This window comes from Metopolophium dirhodum, chromosome 1, assembly GCF_019925205.1.
Source record: "Metopolophium dirhodum isolate CAU chromosome 1, ASM1992520v1, whole genome shotgun sequence".
Lineage (NCBI taxonomy): Eukaryota > Metazoa > Arthropoda > Insecta > Hemiptera > Aphididae > Metopolophium > Metopolophium dirhodum.
Genome location: NC_083560.1, coordinates 111452078 through 111476566, shown reverse-complemented (window position 1 = coordinate 111476566; position 24489 = coordinate 111452078). Strand labels below are relative to the sequence as shown.

The 24489-nt window shown below is 31.7% G+C and overlaps 2 protein-coding genes and 1 pseudogene across 5 annotated transcripts; 1 reads left to right on the top strand and 2 right to left on the bottom strand.

Moving 5' to 3' along the window:
• Positions 1-210: 210 nt before the first annotated feature.
• Positions 211-1032, bottom strand: LOC132950497 (uncharacterized). Its single transcript, XM_061021992.1, has one exon. The coding sequence runs from the start codon at positions 1030-1032 to the stop codon at positions 211-213; it is 822 nt and encodes a 273-aa protein (XP_060877975.1).
• A 3042-nt stretch (positions 1033-4074) lies between these two features.
• LOC132934025 (uncharacterized) overlaps positions 4075-24489 on the bottom strand; it is a 57496-nt pseudogene continuing 37081 nt past the window's right edge.
• On the top strand, positions 22629-23809 carry LOC132935992 (uncharacterized). 4 transcript variants are annotated; one of them, XM_061002640.1, is made up of 4 exons: positions 22631-23121; positions 23221-23370; positions 23464-23550; positions 23607-23809. In XM_061002640.1, the coding sequence occupies exons 1-4, from the start codon at positions 23077-23079 to the stop codon at positions 23805-23807; spliced, it is 483 nt and encodes a 160-aa protein (XP_060858623.1). In that variant the 5' UTR covers positions 22631-23076; the 3' UTR covers positions 23808-23809. The 4 variants fall into 4 exon arrangements, with proteins under 4 accessions (XP_060858625.1, XP_060858623.1, XP_060858626.1 ...); XM_061002641.1 differs by having other exon boundaries at positions 22634-23121; positions 23221-23358; XM_061002642.1 differs by lacking the exon at positions 23464-23550 and having other exon boundaries at positions 22629-23121.

The following is a 24489-nucleotide window of genomic DNA, read 5'->3' as shown; positions in this document are numbered from 1 at the left end:
TTTCAAAAAATATATTTATCAGGCTATTAGTTGATAGTTATTTATCTACACAAATGTGAGAGAGCTGAAAGCGATATTGTTTAATAAATTGAACAGAATAATAATATATAATACGTAAATAATGATAATACTTTAGTATCTAATAAAAACAATATGAATAGAATATCTATAAGAAAAATAGTTTATTAAATAAGACAAAATGTTACTAATTTATATACAATTATTCCATTGCCATGGAAGTGATGCTTGTGGAGTAGTAGAGTATTGTGATAAATAATCTCTCAAGTCATAACATGACGATTGATAGTTTACTGTCCTCTCATTTGATGTTGAATAATCTGTAGTGAAGTTGGTGGTGTTACGTATATCAACGCTTTCTTCAAAGTTTCGCTTTGCATACCGAGTACCTTCCCTTTTACGGGTAAAATTGTGGAGTATACAACATGCTTTTACGATATCATTGATTTTATTGACATCACGACAACGAATAGCAGTACTCAGCACTTGAAATTTTTCCGTCATCATACCAAATGTGCACTCAATCGTCTTTCTTCCACGGCTTAATCGGTAATTAAATACTCTTCTAATGTTGTTGAGAGTCCGTCTGGGGTAGGGTCTCATTAGATATTTCGATAATGGAAACGCTTCGTCTGCCACAAAATAATAGGGAAAGTTACAGTTATTGGTATCGTGAGGTAGCTTTGAAGGTAACGGAATATCAAGTTGTGAGTGAGTTATATGATATTTCATTGCTGAAGCTCGAAATATTCCACCCTCACTGTTCCTACCTGCATATCCGGTTTCTACCATCGTAAAAAGCCCATCAGCATCACAACATCCCAATAATACTATCGAATTGTAGACTTTATAGTTGAAATTACTGGAACCTGTATTCGGCAATTTCTCTATTCGAATATGTTTACCGTCTATACTGCCTATACAATTTGGGAGATTCCACAACGATTTATAACGTTCTGCAATATTTTCCCATTGATCCTTATTCGGTTTCGACATCCAATATCCATTCATCATATTATCTGTGTCGTCTCTGCCACGATCTGCCCAACTGTTGATTCTCCTCGACAAAAGTACAGGCCTAGCGACACAAATGTACTCCCTGTAGCCAAATATCTGTAGAATAATAATTTATGTTTTAGTGAACGATTGCAAATAAAAATGGAGGAATATAAGGACTACGTTTGTAAGAAGAATTAAAAACTCGACAAGTGGATCAAAAGCCAAAAAGCCGTATTATTTGAATGAGGCAATGCAGTTCACGTTACCTTTTGTCAAAACATGTGCTATGCCTAGTGGAAATTTACCACCTATTCCCGATAAAGACTTTGAGACCGCTGATGTGTGGGAAACTTCAGAAAATATATCGGAGTATACTGAATCAAACCAGACGGACATCATGTCAGTCTCATCACCAGATATGCTTCTACCACTATCCCCTCGCCCATCTACTTCAAATAGCATACCACTAATAATGACACAATCTGAAACTGAACGCGTTACTACTCCAGAATCAACATTTTTAAAATCGAAATCTACTCCAGGAAAAAGAGTAAAAAGAAATAAAAATATTTCCACTGATGTTGACAAAGCCTTTACCGAATATTTTGAAACCAAGAAATCTAAAATAGCCACTACTGCTTCTGATGCCAGGACAGATTCAGTAAAGCAGTTTCTAAATAGTCTTATACCAGATCTTTTAACAATGTCAAATTCACAACTGAGAACCTATAAGCGCCAATCTATTGAACTTATTGACGAAATACTTTTAAGTCCTCCCCCTATGAATAGTCATTCTTCAGTTGCTACTTATTTATCTTCGTTTTCATCCGACGAAAGCACGGTAATTTCAAATTACGCAAACTTGTACTAATCAATATTATAAAGTCTAATATTAAATAAGAAGTTCATGTTTTTTATCATGATTAAAATTATAAAGCCTAATATTAAATAAGAAGTTAATGATTTTTATTATGAGAAGTTAATGTTTTTTTATTATGAGGAGTTAATGTTTTTTATTATGATTAAAATATAAAGCCTAGTATTAAATAAGAAGTTAATGTTTTTTATTATGAGAAGTTAATGTTTTTATTATGATTAAAATTATAAAGACTAATGTTAAATAAGGATATGTTTTTGGTTATAATTAATACTATAAGATTTATTATATTATAAATAGGTATTAAAAAATATTATTAAAACTATAATTATAAACATCATTGACGTACCTTAATGTGATTAATATTCGTTCTTCTGCGCTCACACATTCTCTCATGTTAGTATTCTTCTGATAAATGGCAGGAGATATAATGTCTACAGTTTCTTTGTAGGATTCCTTTGACATTCTGTAAAATGCTATAAATTTAACATCGGTTTCCTGAAGTTCTCTAGCCGAAACAAAAAGTCGACAGTGGTTATTTCTTTGAATATAAGGATGAATCCAAAATTTCCTTCTATTCTTTTCTTGCTGTTTTCTACCAACCAACTTTTTGTACAAATAGTACGTAACAATTGCTTCTTCGTCACTAGATGAACTCGACATTTTAAAAAAGATAACCAAAGAACTGCGCAAACGTCAGTAATCGACTGATAACAAGCGAATAATACGTAAACAACGATAATAATAATCGCACAACAATCGCATCGTGTGCGCCCCCGTAATCGTAGAGATTGATTGTATCGCATAAATCGCACAAGAATCGTGTCGCGTTGTAATCGCCTCATGTGCGGAGGGTCTACCGGTTAACCCCTGGACCCAGTGGCGCCGAAAGTGTATTTTTATGGGGCGATTCGCCCCAGTATTTTATAAGGTGGGTGGTGGGTGTCAGGGTGTATATTGAAAGTATTGACACTTTAGTTTGTAAATCTTAGAGGTATACTAATTACGCGACAGCCGATCAGTAGAGAATAGGATACTATGATGCGATAAAAGGATACCCTGAATTTTTCTGACCACGATTATCTACTCAGTTTGGAAGACGAGATAAGAATGTTGGCCCCAAAATTGTGTTTTGATGAACTAAAGCGCTAGTAATCACGGGACCATAATAATAATTATATTATATCGTTATGGACGGGAATTTACAAAATGTAAAACTTTTTCGTTATGTAAAAATTCAAATAATAATTGTAAACAAGGTTATGGCGTTATAAAATTGTGGAAGAGTTAGTGGGACAATCGCCCACTAGAAATTTTGTTTTATGCAATTATTTATAACGGTGGTGGTGAGGTATAAAGAATATTACAAATTACAATATTATAGTATTTATTTTACTATTAGGCTAGGTTCACATGGACGCGCGTACACGCGCGTTAGCACGCCACAAAACGAGCGTTTACCATTCAGATGGCTGAGTGTCACGCGCGTTGTACGAGAATGTTCTAGTCAAAAACTATATTTAAAAAACAATATATAGTACAGTTCAGACGGTCATCGAGAATGGATGTGATAGATGCTGTGTGTTTGTGGGCCGTCCACCGAAGGATGAGAAGACGCAGACAAATGAGGGAAAGAAAATATTGGGTTCATCCTATTTTAAAAACAAGGCTTTCTCATAGTCTTTATGTCACGTTATATCCTAAACTTAGAGAACACGATGAAAAATTTTTCAATTACTTTAGAATGTCCATTAAATCATTCGATGACCTATTGGAGATAATTAAAGACTCCTTAGAAGCTGATGAAAATGCAATAAGATATTGCATTTCACCACAAGAAAAACTTATTGTTACAATAAGGTAAGTCTGTCTAAATTTTATTAAATTTTTTATTTACTGAACAATATTACAAAATAATAACAAAATTAAAAATCAACCTTTAGACTTATAACAAATATTTGTTAAACTACTCAATAAATAATAAAACAAAATTACATTTGACATTGAAACAAAATAAAAAATCAACCTGTAGACATGACAAATATTTGTTGAACTACTTAATAAATAATAAAACAAAATTACATTTGATATTGAAACAAAATAAAAAATCAACCTGTAGACTGTAAAAACATTAAAAAACAATACAAAAGAATCACCTTATATATTAAGTAAATTATTTTTTATCCAAATAAATCAAGATCTGACGACTCTTGAGAAATCTCACTATTAGTAGATAAAGGTGAAGGAGTTTGTAGAGGTTCCATATTTTGGTTAAATTGAGTGTAAATTTGATTTTGACGAAGCGTATCGTATGGAATAGTTGTATAATTTGGACGATCATATTGTGGGTATGCATATCGTTACATATTTTGTTGGCCGTACGATGTGGATACATGGTTGGATTTAGAGATATCTGTACTTGAAGGTTGAGGATTAGCTTGTATTGCTTGATTTCTTAAAAGTAGGTTATAAATTTCGATTTTAGTTTTTAAACGCATTGCATCTGGTACTTTTTTCATTTCTTTATATAAAGATAAACAAAATAATTTATCTTCATCATCTTCTTTTTTTTCTACATTATTCCTGTGATTTAAACTTTTTTCTATGATGTTGGCAAACTGCTCATCAGCAGGATGAAGTTTTATTTTTTTTCGTTGCTGAAGAGGACTTTTGAAAGTACCTTCTTCATTTGAAACTCTGGAACTATTTTCCTTGATCGAATTTTCAGTCGATGATTCTAAATTTGTATCACCGCCAACATCTGCAGTTTCAAAATTGCTCTCGGTAGAAATTTTTTTTATTGTTGGTTGTAGAAATTGCAACCTTCTATAATATAAATATGACGACTTCACTGCTCCCGATCCAGACTTAACTTGTTTCATTTTTTTTACTTCCTTTACATATGCATCTCGAATACTCTTCCATCTCTTTTGTAATTCTAATCCTAAAACAAAAAATCGGATTGTAAACTGCACCTATATAGTACAGGTATATATGACTCATGTAAGCTGTGTCCATGTATTTTTATGCATTAAAAAGTATCAAGAATATCGAAATAATGGTTGTTTATATTTGCATTTTCTATACACGGTAAAATTTTCAAAATATTATGATTTGTTTTGAACTGTTTATGAACATTTTCATTTTTAATTTTTTTTTAGTTTTTTTCTAGAAATATCAATAAAATTTTATTTGTTGGGTAAAAAAGCTTGAAAATTTAATACAAGGTTCCTATTATATCGTTACAACGATATATGGAAAATATTAAAAATCTATTGTCACAATTTTTTTTTATAAGCATTTAAAGATCAATTTTCGACAATATTCATCAAAATCTCGAAAATTATCAACCATTGTAATTAAAAAATTATAAAATGATCAGTTTTTATAACTAAGGTTTAAAAATTTAAGACAAAGATTCTAATAAATAGTTCATACTGTAACCAAAAAATGTGAAAAATATATCAACAGAATTATTTTTTACAGACATTTTGAATTCAAATTTGGACGAAATTACATATTATTAATAAATATTAAATATTAAATCAATATTAACGATTTTGGTTATTTTAATATAAATTAATAATTAATATAATAGGTATTTTTCCAGCATCACTGATAATTTTAGGTTAATAATTAAATATATTAAAAATATTAATTCAACTTACCAGCTACCGTATAATAACAATATCAATATACCTAATTTAAAATATCCTAGACTGACATACCGTCTCCGCTCGGAATCGTTTTTCGAAAATACAATGATTTTATATCATTGAATTCAAATTTAATACCATCCATTATACAGTGACCTACTTGTAACCTACTGTACAGCGGAGCGACATCCACTTGACCCCCTTTTTTTATTTTATATTTCAAATACTTGTCAACAAGTTGCTCGAGGACCTTTTTTTTTTTTTTTTTTTTTAACATGGTATCGGGGGTGGTACTAACCAACTGGTCATTTCACCCCCATGTGCCATCATTTATTGATTAAAATTTTTCAACATACACGATTTTTGGGATCGCACAGGGCCAATCTCCCTGTTTGATCCCTCACAATTTGATTACAAATTACATACGATGGCTCGCCGGGACAATCCCCCGGTTTACCATCTTACATGCTAATCGGTTATAATTCCGTTTGTATTGTTGACCAGCGCTGCTTGTCACGTCCTCTTGGCGGGCCGATCCGGAGTCCGCCGCCCTCGAGTCGCGTTCGTGCTTGGTCCTGCGTGGTTGTGTCTGGCAGTAGCTGAGGTGTCAATCAGGTCTTCTTCATCCTCTTTAGGTGGTTCCGGTTGCCTGCCGTTTTCTCTCCTCTGCTTCTTTTTTCCTCATGATTCCCACGATCATTTCAGACACTATGTCCCAGTTCTCTTTGGAAGCCAGCATCGTCGGGATGAGGTTATCCGGGTTCAGCTCAGTCTCCATCGCCATTTCTGCCTGCCTCCTTCTAGCGTGCCAAGCATCGCAGGCGAATATCGTGTGTTCAGCGTCGTCCGCTGGGTTGCCGCAGTACCAACACTCTGAGGACTCCAGTTTACCGAATCTCTTCAGATCTGCAGCAAAGCATCCATGTCCGCTAAGAACTTGTGTCAAGTGGTAGTTTATTTGACCGTGGCGACGGCCTGTCCAGGGACCAATTTTTGGGATGAGGACGTGTGTCCACCTGCCCTTTTTGCTGCTATCCCATTCGGCCTGCGATGAGTCTAGGATGTTCCCAGTCTGTACTCCATGTTCCCTGTTCCTCTTCTTGTCGTGGATTTCTTTTCTCTCTTTGGCGAGCAGGTTCGATGGGGCTATCCCCGAGATTACGCATATCGCATCTCTTGATGTAGTACAGTAGGCCGAGGCGACTCTTAGGCATATGCGCCTCTGCACCTTGAGCAGTTCCTGCCAGCCTTCCGCGCTCATCTCTCCTGCCCATACTGGTGCTCCATACAGCATTACAGAGTGGGCGACATTACTCAGTAGCCTCCTCTTCGTTGGCTTCGCGGCACTTATGTTTGGCATTATTCTTGACAGCCTACTCACGATATTTCCTGCCTTGGCTGCTGTTATCTTGGCGTGCTCGGTGAAGTTCCACTTTTGGTTGATGTGCAATCCCAGGTATTTAAGGCATGTGTTATAGACTTTGAGGAGTGCGTGCGGGTTCAGTGTCACTATGCTCTTGACCGTCTCATTTGATATCCCGTCTGGGCCCGGGGCGATCTTTGGTTTGAGGCTCCTCGCGGCATCCTTCAGTTCCGCCTCGTCGATCTTCCAGCTTGGGTGGCTGCTCAGGTTTGGGGGCCAACTGATCCTGTCCCTTAGGGGGTGTTGTGGAAAAAGTCCGTAGACGATATGACGCAGCCTGCCTGGCGTGTCTAGTTCTGGGATTGGGGGGGGGGGGGGGGGGGGGGGTCTGGTCAGTTTGTCCATCACCAGCTTATACGGGAGACCCCACGTGTCGTTCTGTACCATATGGCACAGGTCCCTCCACGCCTTCTCCTTTACCCTCTTTATTGCATTTGCCAGTGCGCGTTTGGCTGCTTTTGCATTCAATTTCGCGTTTGAGTTGCCTGCTAGGCCGTGTTTTTTCTCTCTCGTTGGTGGACTCTTCGGAGGTGGTTTGCCGTGTTCCGGAGCGTGTTTATCCACCAGTATACCGATTTCCTGGCTCTCATTCCACTTTGGCCTGTCGGGCGGCATCCGTTGATCGCGTCCGTGATTGCCAGTGCGCTCTGGTTTGCGTCCGTGCACTTGTCTAGGGTCCGGGAGAGGTAGTCTGATTTGAGTAGTGTTTCCAGTTTTTTGGCATCAATCCTGTTTCTGTGCATCTCGCTTTTTGGAGGTCTGGGGTGGTTTCAAATAGGATGTAGTAGTGGTCGCTCAGTGACTCCCTGTCCAGAACCTTCCACTTGGTCATGCTCTGGGCAGTTCGGGGTGTTGCTATGGTCAGGTCGATGATCGCTCCTTTGTTGTGGGTGCTCTCCTGCCCTTTGTTGCACATCACTAGGCCAGCGGAGTTGATCATATCCAATAGTATGTCTCCTCTCTTGTCATTTTTCGGGTAGCCCCACTCCGCATGCTTTGCGTTGAAGTCTCCTGTGACTAGGATCTCAGTTGCCTCGCTTCTTATTGACCTCTCTAGCCTGTTCACAAAGTCTTTGTACTCCTGAATGGTGGAGTTAGGAGACCAGTAGCATGAGTATAGCCTCAGGCCGTGTACTTCCACCCACCTGAAACCTGCCTCTCCCAGTCCCTCCTTGTTTAGTCTCGTTTTGTTGATGTTTACTATGGCTGCCTTGCCCGTTGTGTCGGCATACCAGTTTGGACCCTCTTCTCTATTGTATTCGCTTGTCAAGACGAAGTCGACCGCCTCTTCTGCTGCAACGTGGTGCAGCAGGGCCTGAGCTGCTTTGCAGCAGTTCAGGTTTATCTGCAGATACTTAGGCATTGTTTGTGTGCGAGTAGGTAGTATATGTAGGTTCTATCCCAGTTTTTACAATTACAGGGAGATTTAAAAACGGTTATCCACGACTTTCCCCCTTGAACGATCAGATTTGTGGGTGCTTACTACCCCAGTTTTTTACTGTTCCAGGGTGATTTAAAAACGGTTATCCACGACTTTCCCCCTTGGATGAACAGATTTTTGGCTGCTTTCTATCCCAGTTTATACTGTTTAATTTTTTCATCACTGCTAGATATCGCTTTTTGCTTAAAGCAGACTATGGTGTACCAGGAGAACATGTGAATTAAATTTTCATTGATGTATTTGTTCATTCACAGACTGTTTTTCCGGAGAAACTTAAATTTTACTTTTGTTGGTTGCACTGTATTTTTTATCAAAATTTGGTAAACAAATTATTAATAATTTTTAAATATATTCAGTTGCTTGCGATTAGCTGTTTTACCAAGTTGTGTTTTGTAGTTTCTAATTTCCTCGTCGTTTCTTTAATTTTTTTAAAAAAAATGAATTTCCAAAAATGTACAAATGATATCCGGTCATTGGTTAGTCAAATACGATTCAATTCAACACCGGCTTATCCAGAATTCACCGCATTTTCATCAAGGCTAAGATCATTTCAAACATACCCATCAAATACGGGCCAGAACAAATATAAATTGGCCCAGTGTGGTTTCCAGTATCTAAACATCGGGGATGCAGTTCAATGTCACTGGTGTGGGATAATTCTACATAATTTTGAAATTTTTGACGATTGTTTTATAGAACATACTCGTTATTCACCAAAATGTGTATTTCTATTATTAATGAAGGGAAATCAGTATATACAAAAAGTCTTAAGTAATTATTGTAAAACCGATGTTATTTGTAATTGTGAAACCGATCCGGACGACACCATTTGTTAAATCATGTGTTTTTGCTTATAATATATATTTTTTTTACATTTTTTGTATTTTTTATCCATGATTTTAGTATATAATATGTTTACAAACGATAAAAACTCACAGTTCAACGTAGGACTTCTAGCAGTTATATTTCACTTTATATTTATGCTTATAGTGGTCAAAATATTTTTAACTTATAAAAAAATTAACAAAATTATTTAACAATGGATTCACCAATAATTGTCTGTAAGTCTACTTTTGACATCCGTGCTTTTAGCAAGAAAAATATTACAGTGGGGTTATTAATTAATAATCAGATTTCTATTATTTTGCTATTGGAGTGTAAACTTTCAAAGAAAATTATTACATTAAGTTTGGAAGAATGGTTTACACTTATGTCTGAATCTAATTACAATTCAATTATGAATAATTTACATATCAGATGTAGACGTGTAAAAATAACAGATAACTTTTCATATTCAACCAATGTTAAACATAGTTTAATTACCTTGCATATAAACGACAATTACATTAGTTTGACGAACATTGACTTCGCCCGTCTCAAGCAAATACAAAATTTGATCGATTTGTATATTGTAGAAAAACAGAAACGTTTGTCAAGTTATCAGGTTACATTTGACACAGCTTACGAACTGATTAAAAACGATGTCCGCGGTCTTCCCATCACTTGCCAGAGGAATGAATTTACAAACCAATATATTCAAAACTATGACTTTAGTTATTATTCGCATCTACAAAACGATGACACATCATTTTTACATGAAATATTGCAATTTCATTTTAACACAATGTCTGATATGATATTACAAGACCTATTAGTATAATAAATTATTGTTTTTTTATAAATAAAACTTTTTTGTATACAATAATCAATCTTTTTTTATTTCAGGAGATAACCTATGTAAATAATTAATTTGCCTTGATAAAAAACTTTTATATTTTTTATTATAAAAACTAAAAAGTATAACATATAAAATATCTTTATTTTAAAATATCTGATGATGTTATCCATGAATTTTGGCTCGAATCAAAGCCTAACCATTTGACAAACATTTTATTCCCAACTTTTTTTATGATACGTTCAACGAGGAAAGTGTCTGGATAATCCGTTAACTTAATTTCCTGTTCGTAAAAACCACCTAAGATTTTATTGCCTGTTCCATCTTTTAGTCGATAAGTTACTGGGTTTGTCTGTAAGACTTTTGAAATTGTAAATATTTCCGTTGTCCAATTTGGGGTGTATCCTTTACTAAATGCATGTTTATACTTAGATATTCTTACTTTATCATTAACTTTAAATTTCGGTTTATATAATGTTTTATCATTTATATGGGTATTAAATTTAATTTTGTTTGCGTCCAACCGAGCATCATTGGGTGTACATTTGATTGTTCTATGTTTTGTATTATTATAGTTTTGTATAATTTTTGATATTTTATCATACCAATTCCATGTACCTGTTGCAGTGAAATGTCTATATATATTATTTTTAAGGGTTTGTATAACACGTTCACAAATTGAACACTTGATAACACTGTATGAACTAAAATGTTTAATTTTATATTTTTTCATTAAATTTTGAAATTGAATATTATAAAATTCTGTGCCATTATCTGTCTGTAACAATTTTGGATTAGCTTTTTTCAATATATTAGACATGGCTTTTGTACAATTTTAACCGGACTTATTTTTCAGTGACTCAACCCAAATATATTTTGAATACGTGTCTATAACAACTAAAATATATCTAAAGCCGTGATTTTTTTTAGAATGAGATTGCATATCCATTAAATCAGCTTGCCAGAGGTCATCAATAAACCGTGTTACTACGCATCGTCTAGGAAATATTTTTCTGGCTGGCCGATGTAGTTCATTAGCTATACTATCTAAGGTTACCATTATACTATAATATTTCTCTCACGTAGCTCTTCTAAAATAGATATAATTTCATTATTAACACCAGTATTACCCGCACTTTGTGATGATGCTAAAAGATTTAATCTAGTCACTAGCTCATTTGGGTCGTCATAATAAACTAACTGGGTTTGAGGTATTACATCTTTATATAAACCAGCACCTTTATTATTAGTCTGCGGTGTTGAAGTAAAACTAAACATATTTTCAACAACAGGTTCTGAAATCATAGAACTGTTAGCTGTTGGTTGAAATTCAAACGGCGCATTTCCCATGGTTGTATTATTATGAATATTACTACGTTTAGCGCTCAACCTAGATATATGTTCGTTAAATGGTAATAAGTTAATTTGAGGAGTTTTAGGGGTATTAATTTTAGTTATTTCTTTGTTTAACTGATGATCCTCATTTTTCATTCGTTCGTACAGAGGTTTTACAACATTAATCCATTTAAAGTATCTTGAGGTTTTGGGTTTCCCATCGGGTTTTAAATGAACATGTGTTGTTCTTAAAATATCATAATAAGATTCCATATCTTCTATAGTGTGATTTTTTGGTTCCTTCTCGCATAATAACGACCATAGCCCTTTAGTCCATTTATAGTATTTATTAACCAACTGTAAGTTACCATGACAAAAAGTTATTGTGTGATCTCCTATTTTGTACGAATCACTAGCTTTATCATAATACATACCATAGGATTTATCATAACGTTGTATTGTCTGTCGATTATTAAAAAAATTTGAAAATGTTGAATTTAATACATCGTCATCTTCGTCACTAATATGCGAGGTTTCCGTATTTTTTTGATCAGCTGGGTGCGAGTTGCATTGATTATTTTTTTCTATACTTGTACTCAATGGTTTAAATGCTTCACGGAAATAGTTTTCAGAATCTATAACGCCCCGTTTCATTTCCATTATTTTTCGTTTAATATTTTTTTTTGATGTTATTAAATTTTCCAGCAAAACTTTTTCTTTATCCATTGTAAATAATAAATACAATTTAACTGTATCGTATGACTACTGATATCACTATGTGGTTAATAACTGCGTACTATGGTATATATATATATTTATAAAGTATTTTATTAAAATAATATTAAGGTTTACAATAATTTTTACAAAGTTCATCATTAAATGGCTTGTAAATTATAATATCAGAAAATTAATGATATGTATGTTAACATAATACAATACTAATTTATCTTATTTTAATAAACGTATGAAAACCACATCTATATCTTCCTTCATTCATTTCTCGAGTCTTATCGATAACCAGAAACCCGTAATCACTGTGGTTCCAACATAAATGGGAAATTTCCCGAAATTTTGAGAAATCCATATCTGCTGACGTATGATCGTTGAATATATGTCGTAAATTTGTATCATCTTGTTTCAGCAGCATTAAAAAGTTTGAGTTATCTCTTACTAATTGTTTTGATATTTTAGAATATGTTTGTGCTAAATAAAATACAGAGCTAGCACCTGAATGTCTTCCAATGCTGAAGTATTCTCTGATTACAGATTGTGGACCACATATTACATCATCAAAAATTATAATAGAATTTTTTTTAGTCAAGTTCGGTTTTATAACCTTATCAGCGCTTGTAAATATGAAAAAATTAGCACCTTGTATATCATCTATAATTTTTTTTAATAAAACATATTTTTCTTGATTGGAGGTTTTCGAGTATAAATAAATATTTTCAAATCTTAACCCGTTTGCGTGTGTGATCAGATTATACATTATATTTGTTTTTCCTGAACCGCTGGGACCAACTAGTATAGCACGTATAGTATCAGGAAATAACGAACCGTGTCTTGATGGTTTTTTAACTGTCCGAACATCCACATTTATAACATCCAATTTATCTTTCTGTTCAATCAAATCCATTTTTTCTTATAAATACGCTAGAATTTTCCAATTTGTAATCAGTTATCGATGACACGTTCAACTCGTAAGTGTAAGTCAGTCAAGACTGGAAAAGGATTTGTAAACTCCCTTATAAATAGTCTCCCGTTTGAAGCCCATGTACCAGGATATCAGTATTGCGGTCCAGGTACGAAATTAAAAAAGAGGTTAGATCGTGGTGATAAAGGAATAAACCCATTGGATGCTGCTTGTCGCGATCACGATATTGTGTATGCAGCGAGTAAAAATTTAGACGATAGACATAGAGCTGATAAAGTGTTAGAAAATCGTGCTTGGGAAAGATTTAAAGCAAAAGATACTCCTAAAAAAGAGAAACTAGTTGCGTATGCAGTAACAAATGCGATGAAAGCTAAAAGAAAAATAGGTATGGGTTGTAAACGGAAACGTGCTATAAAAACAAATGGTATATTAGCAGCGAAGAAAAAAAGAATCTCAAAGAAAAAGAATGGTGGTAAAAGGCTGATTTTAGCACCGAGACAGTCAGGAGGTGTAATTCCTTTAATACCTATATTTGCAGGATTGTCAGCACTTGGTAGTTTGATGTCTGGAGGTGCTAGTGTGTATAATGCGGTTCAAAATAGAAAAAGAAAAAAAGGAAGTGGTTTGAATTCAAACAAGAATAGATCAAGAAAAAAAAAAAACTGATGATTACGCTACCTGACAGACCGCTTTCGTCTCAGGATATTATAAAATACGTCGGGAAGTTGAAAATCAATCATTTCCGTGGTGTCTTTTCACGTGATAACTTACCTAAAAAACCGCATACGATTGAATGTGGTATATTAAACTTGGATATATCTTCAGGCGACGGAAGCCATTGGGTAGCGTTTTATAAAAATAAGGACAAAGTTGTATATTTTGATAGCTTTGGTGATTTACCACCACCAATTGAATTACAACATTATTTCAGACAGTTCAAAATAGTATACAACTATTCCAACTATCAAGACTTCAATACATTTAACTGTGGTCATTTATGTCTTGAATTTTTACAATGTATGAATCTGTTACATTAAGTTTAACTGGAAATACAACTATATTATCCACGAATTATTTTCCATCTCTAAACGTTTACGAGGATTCAGAAATAGCTTTGTTATCTTTGCAAACATACAATTCATTTCCAAATATTATAAATCTAACTAATAACCGGCTGAGAATAAAATCAATTCCTCCAGATAGAAAAGTAAATATTCAATTTTTTGTGCCAGTCGAATGCTGTGACATAGAAGATATTAACAAATATATGGTAGAAGAGTTACCTCAAGCTAATAAAGTCTACGGAACAAAGCTAACATTCAATGTACGTATTGATCCTATCGATTTTAGAACGTATATAAAATGTAATGGAATACTACGCTTTGAGCATCCGTATAGTATAGCACCTGTTTTTGGGTATAGAAAGAAAGATTGTGGACCGTTTTATGAAGAACATCGATCGGATAAAGCTGCAAATTTAAACACATTTAATTCTATAAAAGTAATGTGTAATATAGCACATGGGTCATTCAACAACCAACTTCAAACCCATTCGATATATGAGTTTTTCCCGAGTGGGAGAAGAGGAACAAAGGTTGTTCAATCTCCGGTAAACCTTATATATTACCGATTAAACAAAACAGATATTAATTCAATTACTGTTCAGTTAGTTGACCAAAACAATAATCCAATTGACAATTTTAACGAAACGTTAACAGTTGTTCTGCATATTAAACGTCACGGATCTCATCATTAAATTTATATCTTAGATTTTGTAATGTATGAGTCAGTTACTTTAAGTTTAACTGGGAATGCTACCATATTATCTGTAAATTATTTTCCACCTATAGGCCTTTACGAGGACTCAGAAATAGCTTTGTTATGTTTACAGTCATTTAATTCGTTTCCAAATATTAATGATAATAATAATAAATTTTCTATACAAGTAGCTGAGAATGAAAACAATAATGATCCTATGATATGTTTTATTACATTGGAAGAGGGTTGTTATGAAATTGAAGATATTAAGCAACGAGTTAAGAAGCAAATAGATACCTATAATAGTAAAAACTTAACCAATTTAACATTCGACATTACGGTTGATCCTAACGATTTCAGATCGTATATAAAATGTAATGGGATACTACACTTTGAGTATCCGCATAGTATAGCACCTGTATTCGGTTTTGAAAAACGAGTATATAACCCATACAATGAAATTCTTCGATCAAAAAAAGCTGTCAATTTAAACACAATTAATTCTATAAAAGTAATGTGTAATATAGCTCAAGGATCATTCAACAACCATCTTCAAAGTCATTCGATTTATGAGTTTTTCCCGAGTGAAAAAACAGGATCTAAAGTTATACAGTCACCACCAAACTTAATATATTACAAATTGAATAAAACAAATATTGACTCGATAACCGTTCAGTTAGTAGATCAAGATCATAATCCGATTGATAATTTTGATGAGGCATTGACAATTGTGTTACATATTAAACGTTACGGGTCTTGAGATGGGATTAAAATTCAATATAAGTCCACTACTTCGGATCAGAACTACTAGTCATAAGACTAAAGTGCTACCAGTAACATCAAATAAAATAAAAAAATTGACAGTGAAGAATAAAAAAATTTTACAAGCTCTGGGTTATCAATTGAAGCAAAATGCCTGAAAGTGATATTTTGGATATAACTTCACAGTACGAAACGGATTCTAAAATTACGAAAATTGAATATCATTCATACGCACCGTATACAACATCATTTAATAATAATGATGAAATACGTATATCAATCCAGCAAACGGATGTTTATCCATACCTACACGAAAGCTTCATTTTTTTGGAAGGAACAATTACTGATCCTACCAAAGTGAAACTATCTAATAACGGTTACTCTTACCTCTTCGAACAAATACGATTGGAAATCAATGGGATAGAAGTAGATAGCGCACGTGTTCTTGGAATCACTAGCTCGTTGAAAGGTTACTTATCCGGTACGCCAGACAACTACAATTGCTATGAAAATGCTGGCTGGAATTTTAAAAACGCAACACAATCGGAAAATGATAAAGGTGAATTTAGTGCTTGCATTCCATTGAAATATTGGTTAGGTTTATTTGAAGACTATAAAAGAATATTAGTGAATTCTAGATTGGAATTAATATTAACCCGAAGTCATAGTGATTTAAATGCTTTACAAGTTAAAACTGGTGCAACTGCTACTGAAGGTAAAGTCGTTTTAAATAAAATTGTCTGGTACCACATATCACTGTTGACGATGAAGAAAGATTAAAATTATTGAAACTTATAGAAAAAGAAAAAAGCCTATTTATCCCTTTTAGATCTTTTGAAACTTTTGAATATCCTGAACTTGGTACCACTAAAAAAGTTGTATGGAATTTGAAAACTGCATCAAAATTAGAAAAACCCCGATTTATCATAATTGGATTACAAAAAGGACGCAAAAATTTGATAACAAAAGATTGTAGTATATTTGACCATTGTAATTTAACAAACGTTAAAGTGTTTCTGAACTCGATAGCTTATCCGTACAATAATTTGAATTTAGATTTTACTAAAAATAATTTCACCTTATTATATAATATGTATACATCGTTTCAAGAATCGTACTATGAAAAAAGTATTCGTAACCCCATATTGAGTCCTTCTACTTTTCTGACAAACGCACCAATTATAGTCATCGATACTTCGAAACAGAACGATTCAGCCACTGCTTCAGCAGTAGATGTTCAATTGGAAATTGAAGCTTCAGAATCACTAGCAGGTGTGACTGCTTACTGTTTATTAATTCATGATAGAATTGTAGAATATGTACCTTTTACTAGAGAAGTAAGAAAACTTGTGTAAATATAATTAAGAATTAATTTATAACAATAAAAAAACTATTATTTATTAATTTGTAATATTTTCATTAAATATTATTTCAGTTTTATAGTAAGGTTTGATAAAAAATAATTTTGACTATAGTGTAAACATTTGATGTATATACACTAAATAATTTTGTGTAATGAATAAATAGGTTTACAACATGTGTGTAATCTCAGTAATGTGTGTCTCAGTAAATCGGTGACCCCCCGGAGGGATATCCAGATTAAGTCTTAATCATTACGTTACAACACGTCAATGAACTGTAAACATACAGATGTATACTACTAGCACGGGATAATAAGCGATCAGGTTTATATAAAAATTACACAATTGGTTAAGTACAATATTGTTTCAAATGATTTAGTTATACAAGATTCAAAAAAATTAAAAACATAATTTTATAAGTTATAACACTAAATTTCAAAATTGAATGATCAAGTATAAAATGCATCATTATTCTATATATTATTTATTTAATTTTATTTAATATTTACAAGGCCAATGTTCAATTACAATATAGAATAACGATATTAACAAAGTATAATAATATTTACCAATTATAACATATTTTAAATAAATCAATATAACTAAAGTATATAAACATAAATAGACTTCTATATTTAATATAATAGGATCAATAAAAAGTAAAATTATATACATTTTGCTTCATCATCTTCATAGAACCGGCATATTACAATTTTTTAATTTATTATTAAATAATTACAGTATCATAAATCATATTACTTACAATTTAACATAATGAATCTCGACCAAAGTCAATCACAATACAATTATGTATATTATTATTTAATAATAAAAAATAAATAGAAATGAATCATACATAAAAGTTAATGATCAATGTTAGAATATTAAAATATATACATAGTTTTAACAAAAAGTTTGTAACCAAATTAAATAACATACATTTTCCATTTTTACAATTTATAAAATGTTCAATGAATTAAATATTATAACACTTTTAGAAATATTAAATTTGAAAAACAATGATTATTGTTATATTTTGTACATTAATATATTATAATATAAAAATTAAACAATTTGCTTCATGATTAGGTTACTATAGCTCCCTTAATTAATTTTATCATCGATAACGATTTGTCGAATAGCTAATTAGTTAAATGATTTACTATTTATAAAATACGTTTGTAATAAAACATATTCATAATTATTTTTGATTAGTTTAATTTATAATGTCCGTATGGTAAAGTGCAAATACCACCTTTTAATATGACACGTTTATCGTCATTTGCACTCAATACTATTTTTCTGGTTGTTTTGGAATAAACATTATGTTTTGTTGCCTGTATTGAGTTAATATCACAGTATGCATTAATTTGACTAGATTCACCATTTTGTGCATCCAAATGTGAGGAATTTTGTATACTGAACTTTGATAAAATATCTAAATAATGATTGACCGTCATATACTTGTCTCTAACATACTTTTTTACACCTTTTGCCTTTTTGTATTCAATACCACTTACTGTATAAGCATATAATTTGGGTCTTAGCGTTACAAATTGCGTCATAATTTCACTCTTCAATTCGTCTTTAAAATATCCTGGGGTGTTCTTATGTTTATCACTGTAACAAAAGTGACTAATTGGAAAATTAGAAGTATCAAAATGACTCAATAAATCAAATTTTAAATCATTAAAATAATTATTTGTTTTAATACGATATATTAATGAATCGGTATCAGTGTATAATAGTGATATTTTTTTTCCGTATTTATTTTTCATTACGTCATAATGGAAATTATAAATATAGGTTTTCGATATATCTAAAATAGAAAATCCCACGTAGATTGGTTTATCAAATTTAATCTTTTCTTTTTGAAAATGTAAAGACATTAACTCATTGCTATATATAGTTCTATCTATGAAATTAGGTTTTCTCATTAGCCTATGAGCTTTTCGATCATCTGATACCAACTTTATATCCAATCTTTTACGCGGATTCTCCATACATTTCCCATAGACACTATTCACGAGTAATTTCCAAAATTCATATTCAAACTTGTTTTTTGCCAAGACCCTCATACTAGTGCATTTATCAACATAAGGGGCTAACCATTTTGATTGATCAAACTTAATTATTTTATGAACTTTTACAACTTTTAATCCGTTGTGAATTGCCTGCTTTAACAATCTATAATGAACGACATAATTTGATTTATTATTTAAAGTTGTCAGCAGTTTAATAATCTTAGAATTAGGTGGACAACTATTGTGTGGCAAAAAAGGTAAATCGCTATGAATATCATGTAATTTTTCGGGGTAATCCACATCCACTTCCAGTATATAACCAATAGGTGCATCGTCATCTATAGTAGTAACGTCTAATGTCAAATCATTATACCATTCAAAATTTTTGTATGGTAAACTTGCAAGCATTGATTTGCCGTATAAATTTACACAATCAAAATATGCCAAATAAATGTGTGGTTTTTTTTTGTTATAATTAATCCCATCAACATCTGGTAGATTAGCTCTGGCATAGCGTCTTACAGATTGGCATACCCCCCCTCTTATTCCATTCTCCATCATGAGTAACATCAAATAATCTGTTAATCTCTCAAGTTTAACTCCAGTAAAACTTAACATTGCGTCAAACGCAAAACCAGGTGCTGTCAAATAATAAGAGGCGTCTAAATTAAAAGTTTTCAAACAAATATCTCTAAAATTTTCAAATACATCAGCCAGAATCAATATGTCCGTTAATAAATATAAATCACTATATTCACCTAATGTTTTTATATTAAATTTCTCCCAAACATTGCATGCATGCATGTAATCTTTTTTTGAAATATGATCATCTGTTAACGAATTATAAAATTTAATTCTAGGTGGTAATGAGGTATCTTTAAGTTTTGAGTTGCAGTCTACATACTCATATGGAAATACACCTTTCCGAATAACTAAATCAATGTTTTCTAAAGGAAAATGATGGTTAATTTCACGGAATCTTGTTTTATCTTCGGCTAAATTAGTAGCTAAATTAGAGAGTGATTCTGACATGAACATAAAAGTGTCTACAAATTTTACATAAAATTTATCAAAAATTTGCTTACTAAAGGTCAAATATTTTTCACCCGAGTTTGGAATAATGCGTATGTCATTATCATTACAGCCTAAGGTGCGTACAATAAAATGACCGTCATACGATAAATTATGGAAATATACTGGTACAAATGATGGGTTTTGTGCCGAAAAATTACAATTTAAGCATAAAGCCCTTAAATATTTCCCTGTAAGATGTGAGTGGTCTCTAACTTTAAATACGGTTTCATTATTAAATGATCTCAAACATAGTTCACATTTTTTCGAATTAATATATTGACCTTCTTCCTTTTTTGTTAATTTATGCATTGATTTATTAGTATTATATAGATAATAAATTTTGGTAGAAATATCAATTATAGTTAACATAAAATGCTTTGATGCATTTTTGCCTCTATAAATTATTGGATTTTTAGGAATTTTAAATTGTTTTACTAATTTTTTTGGGACGATGTTGTAATCAATTTTAACATATAGCCCATAACTCATGGGCTTATGATAATGCGTGTTTTTAGTATTGACCGTTATGATATTATTAGTGGGTTTTAAAAAGCATTCAAAATCGGCATAAATTACAATAGGAATTCGGTCAGCCCGATTATATTTATTAAAATATATAAATTTGTCATCATGTGGATCAATCATTACAGGCTTACAAAGTTTATGTTTTTGGCAGATTACTTTATGCCTATCGAGACCATGCTGCCCCCATGCCTTGTTTTTATTTGGTTTAACATTAAAAGTCGTAAAACATCGCTTGCAAATAATTATTTTACTTTCATGTTTTGTTCTTTGTGATCTAATCAGTCGTGAGAAATTAGCTATGTAACAATAATGTGTTGTTGGTTCATTTGAGAAAAAAAACAAATCATAATGATCGGATTTTTCGTTATTATTTATATGAAGTGGGTAAATTTGATTTTTATCATCACAACTATAAACATTAACGGATATGTTATTAATTTTTTCAAATTTTTTTATTTGATTGATTGGTGTAGGGTAATCAATACAATTAAAATTAAGACCACTTTTTTTTTCCAAAAAATTAAAATATTTAATACTAAAATTATTTTTATTTTTTTTTTCATTAAATTTTGATAAAATTGCATATTTAAAACATCTATTGTCATAATTCATTACGTTTATTATTGCTTTTTTATTATAAATTGATTGGGGTAATTTTATAAATGAGGAACCCCCTAGTAAATTTACTTTATTTGTTCTTAATTGGAGACCATCTAAACTAATTTGTCTCCAAGAAGAACCCTTCAACAGAAATGACTCTTGTTCATTTAATAATTTATCGAACATGTTTTTAAAAAGGGTAGAAAAATTTGAAGTAAAATAACATAAAACATTTGTTGTTTTAAATGCAACATCCCGAACTTCTCCCGTAATTAAATTTTCATATACTAAGTCTACAAATAAATTAAATTTATATGTGGATGAAGAACATAATTCTTTTAGTTTTGATTTTAATGAAGAAGAAGTAGAATTTAAAAATGACAATAAGTCAATAAGGTTTTCGTTGTTTTTATAATAAAAAGTTTTTGAGCGATTATTTTTAAATTTCTCAATTTCTACTAATTTTTGTCCAGTGATGTTTAATCGATTAATTTTTTTAATGCGGTTAAATTTTGGCATTTTTAACAATTAATTCAAAACCGCATTAAAATAAAATATATAATAACGTATTAAAATAAAATATCACTTATGTAGTTATGTATGAACTGTTGATTGAAGTAGATTGACGGTGCAATTGGTTATTGGAAATACTTGTATTACATAATCCTCTTCGGGTTCAGCATATAAATTGCGATTGTCACAGACAGTGACGTATTTTTGGCATGCCAAACACCTTCGTCTTTGACAATACATTTGTAGCACATTTATATCCTTAAACATAACATGGTACGCTTTTAAACTTAAATTTACAAGATTCGACACAAAATACGCCTGATTGATATAATTGGCACATTCGAATGAGCAAAATATATCGATAATATTATCATCAAATGAATATCGAACTTCCCTCACGACAAAAGCTGAATGCAACTGGCGAAAATATTCATAAACTTCACGTTCACTGTGAGTAAATGGATATTTTGCAATATGTTGTACTGTGATCGGTGGTATATGACTAATTACATTATCGAGGTTGTCGTCAGGTATCATATCTTTGCTAAAAATGAATAAAATGATTATATTTTAAAAATTAAAATGTTATAATTAATTAACTTACAATGAAATATTCTGCTCGCTGCATGCGGCGTTCTTGCATACCAGCTTGTTGAGTATTATTATTATTGATCTAATGAACCCCACTATTTAAGTAACATGGAAAAGCAGATTATAAACTGTATGCCAAAAATCGTTTGATATATCCATCACTTATTCGCACGGCACTATTTTTATTATTAGCACCTTATATGTTAATGTAAACATGAAATGCGATCAAATTTTAATTATAATCATTGATGTACAAAATACTAAAAATAAAAAATAGTGCAGTGCGAATAAGTGATGGATATATCAAACGATTTTTGGCATACAGTTTATAATCTGCTTTTCCACACATTAGCCAATGTCAAATATCTTTTAATTCCTCTGTTAATCGTTAAAAACAATGTGTATATCAGTTTTTATTTATTACCAACACGGCACCTTATATCTTAATGTAAACATAAAATGCGATCAAATTTTAATTATAATCATTGATGTACAAAATACTAAAAATAAAAATAGTGCAGTGCGAATAAGTGATGGATATATCAAACGATTTTGGGCATACAGTTTATAATCTGCTTTTCCACACATTAGTCAATGCCAAATATCTTTTAATTTCTCTGTTTATCGTTAAAAACAATGTGTATATCAGTTTTTATTTATTACCAACACCATGTGTAACAGGCATTGACATGACTATTACTATATATCATAGATATTAATTTATATAAAATAAAGAGACCTAATGTGAATTTCATCAATTAATTTTAAGCAATACGAGTGCATAGTAATAATGTCCGACATGAGTGTACAAAATTCGGCCGATGAAGAAATCAATGTAAGTACATTATTATAATAATTATAATATATTATTAATATACTTTAATTTAACACCATTTATTAACAATAAGTTTAAAACATAATCATTTAAATTTAGGATCATTATTCATATCGAAAAAATGTGCAAATGCAGAATTCTAAAAAACCCAAAATCACTATGAAAGCTAAACCAAAAAAACAGAAATTAATAATGGTCAACACAAGCGATCAAAATTCAGATGATGAAGAAATTGATGTATGTGCACCGGTATTATTATTATTATTATTATATCATAAACTTTTTTCTTAATTTCCTTACATTACACATCAATATGTTAAAAACATGGGTATATAAATTTAGGAACTTTATAATCATCGGAAAAATGAGCAAATGCAGAATTCTAAAAAACCTGAAACCGTTATAAAACCTAAACCAAAAAAACAGAAAGTAAAATATTCCATATTTTAATAATAATATATTTATCAATTTAATATTGATTTTAGTTTCAGTCGCATTTATTAAAACTGGAACAAGAATATAATGGTTTAACAACTATGGTTAATGAAAACTGCATACGCGTAAAAAAATCAGATGGTGGAAATTTTTGTATCAAAATACCCGAAATCAAAACAGCAAGTGATTATTTGGTTATTCAAAAATACAAAACATCGGACATGGAAAAAGTAGAGTCAAAAGACAGGTAACTATTAATATTTTGTATAAACAGAGTATATTAAGAGGACGCCACACGGGCAAACGAAACCATGCAATGACCAAGAGAATGCGCTGTTAGGTGTTTTCGTGATCCGCAAGCACGCGACGTTCAAGCCGCGCCCACTACACACAGCCGTGTAACGACCGACGAATTGCTCGTTCGGGAGCGTTGTTTATTATAGGGATGGGAAATATGAATCATTTGAGTGAATTGATTCTCTTGATTCAATTCAATTAAATGAATCGATTCAATGTATCGATTCAGTGATTCATCTCGATTCAATCAACTACTCACCTAAAAGTATTCAGATAAAATATGAATCAAAACATTAATGATTTACTTAACTGAATCTTTTGATTATAACGTAATTACGTACCTAAACGTTTAATCAAAATATAAGAAAGCATCATGACGCTACAAAACATTATTGGATAAAAATCAATAAAAATGAATAAAGATATTTAAAAAAAGCGTCTCGAATCCTGGTTAATTACGCTAGTAACAAATTCATCTTCCCACTGCAATGTAGGGCTTTTCGCATTAAGTTGATGTCAGCGCACTATTTGTTTTCTCTCTCCGGCCCACGATCAACATACAAAACGCATTTACACAGAATCATTTTTTATAAGTTTTAAAGTAATCATATAGTAAAAACACCCATTACAAAAAAG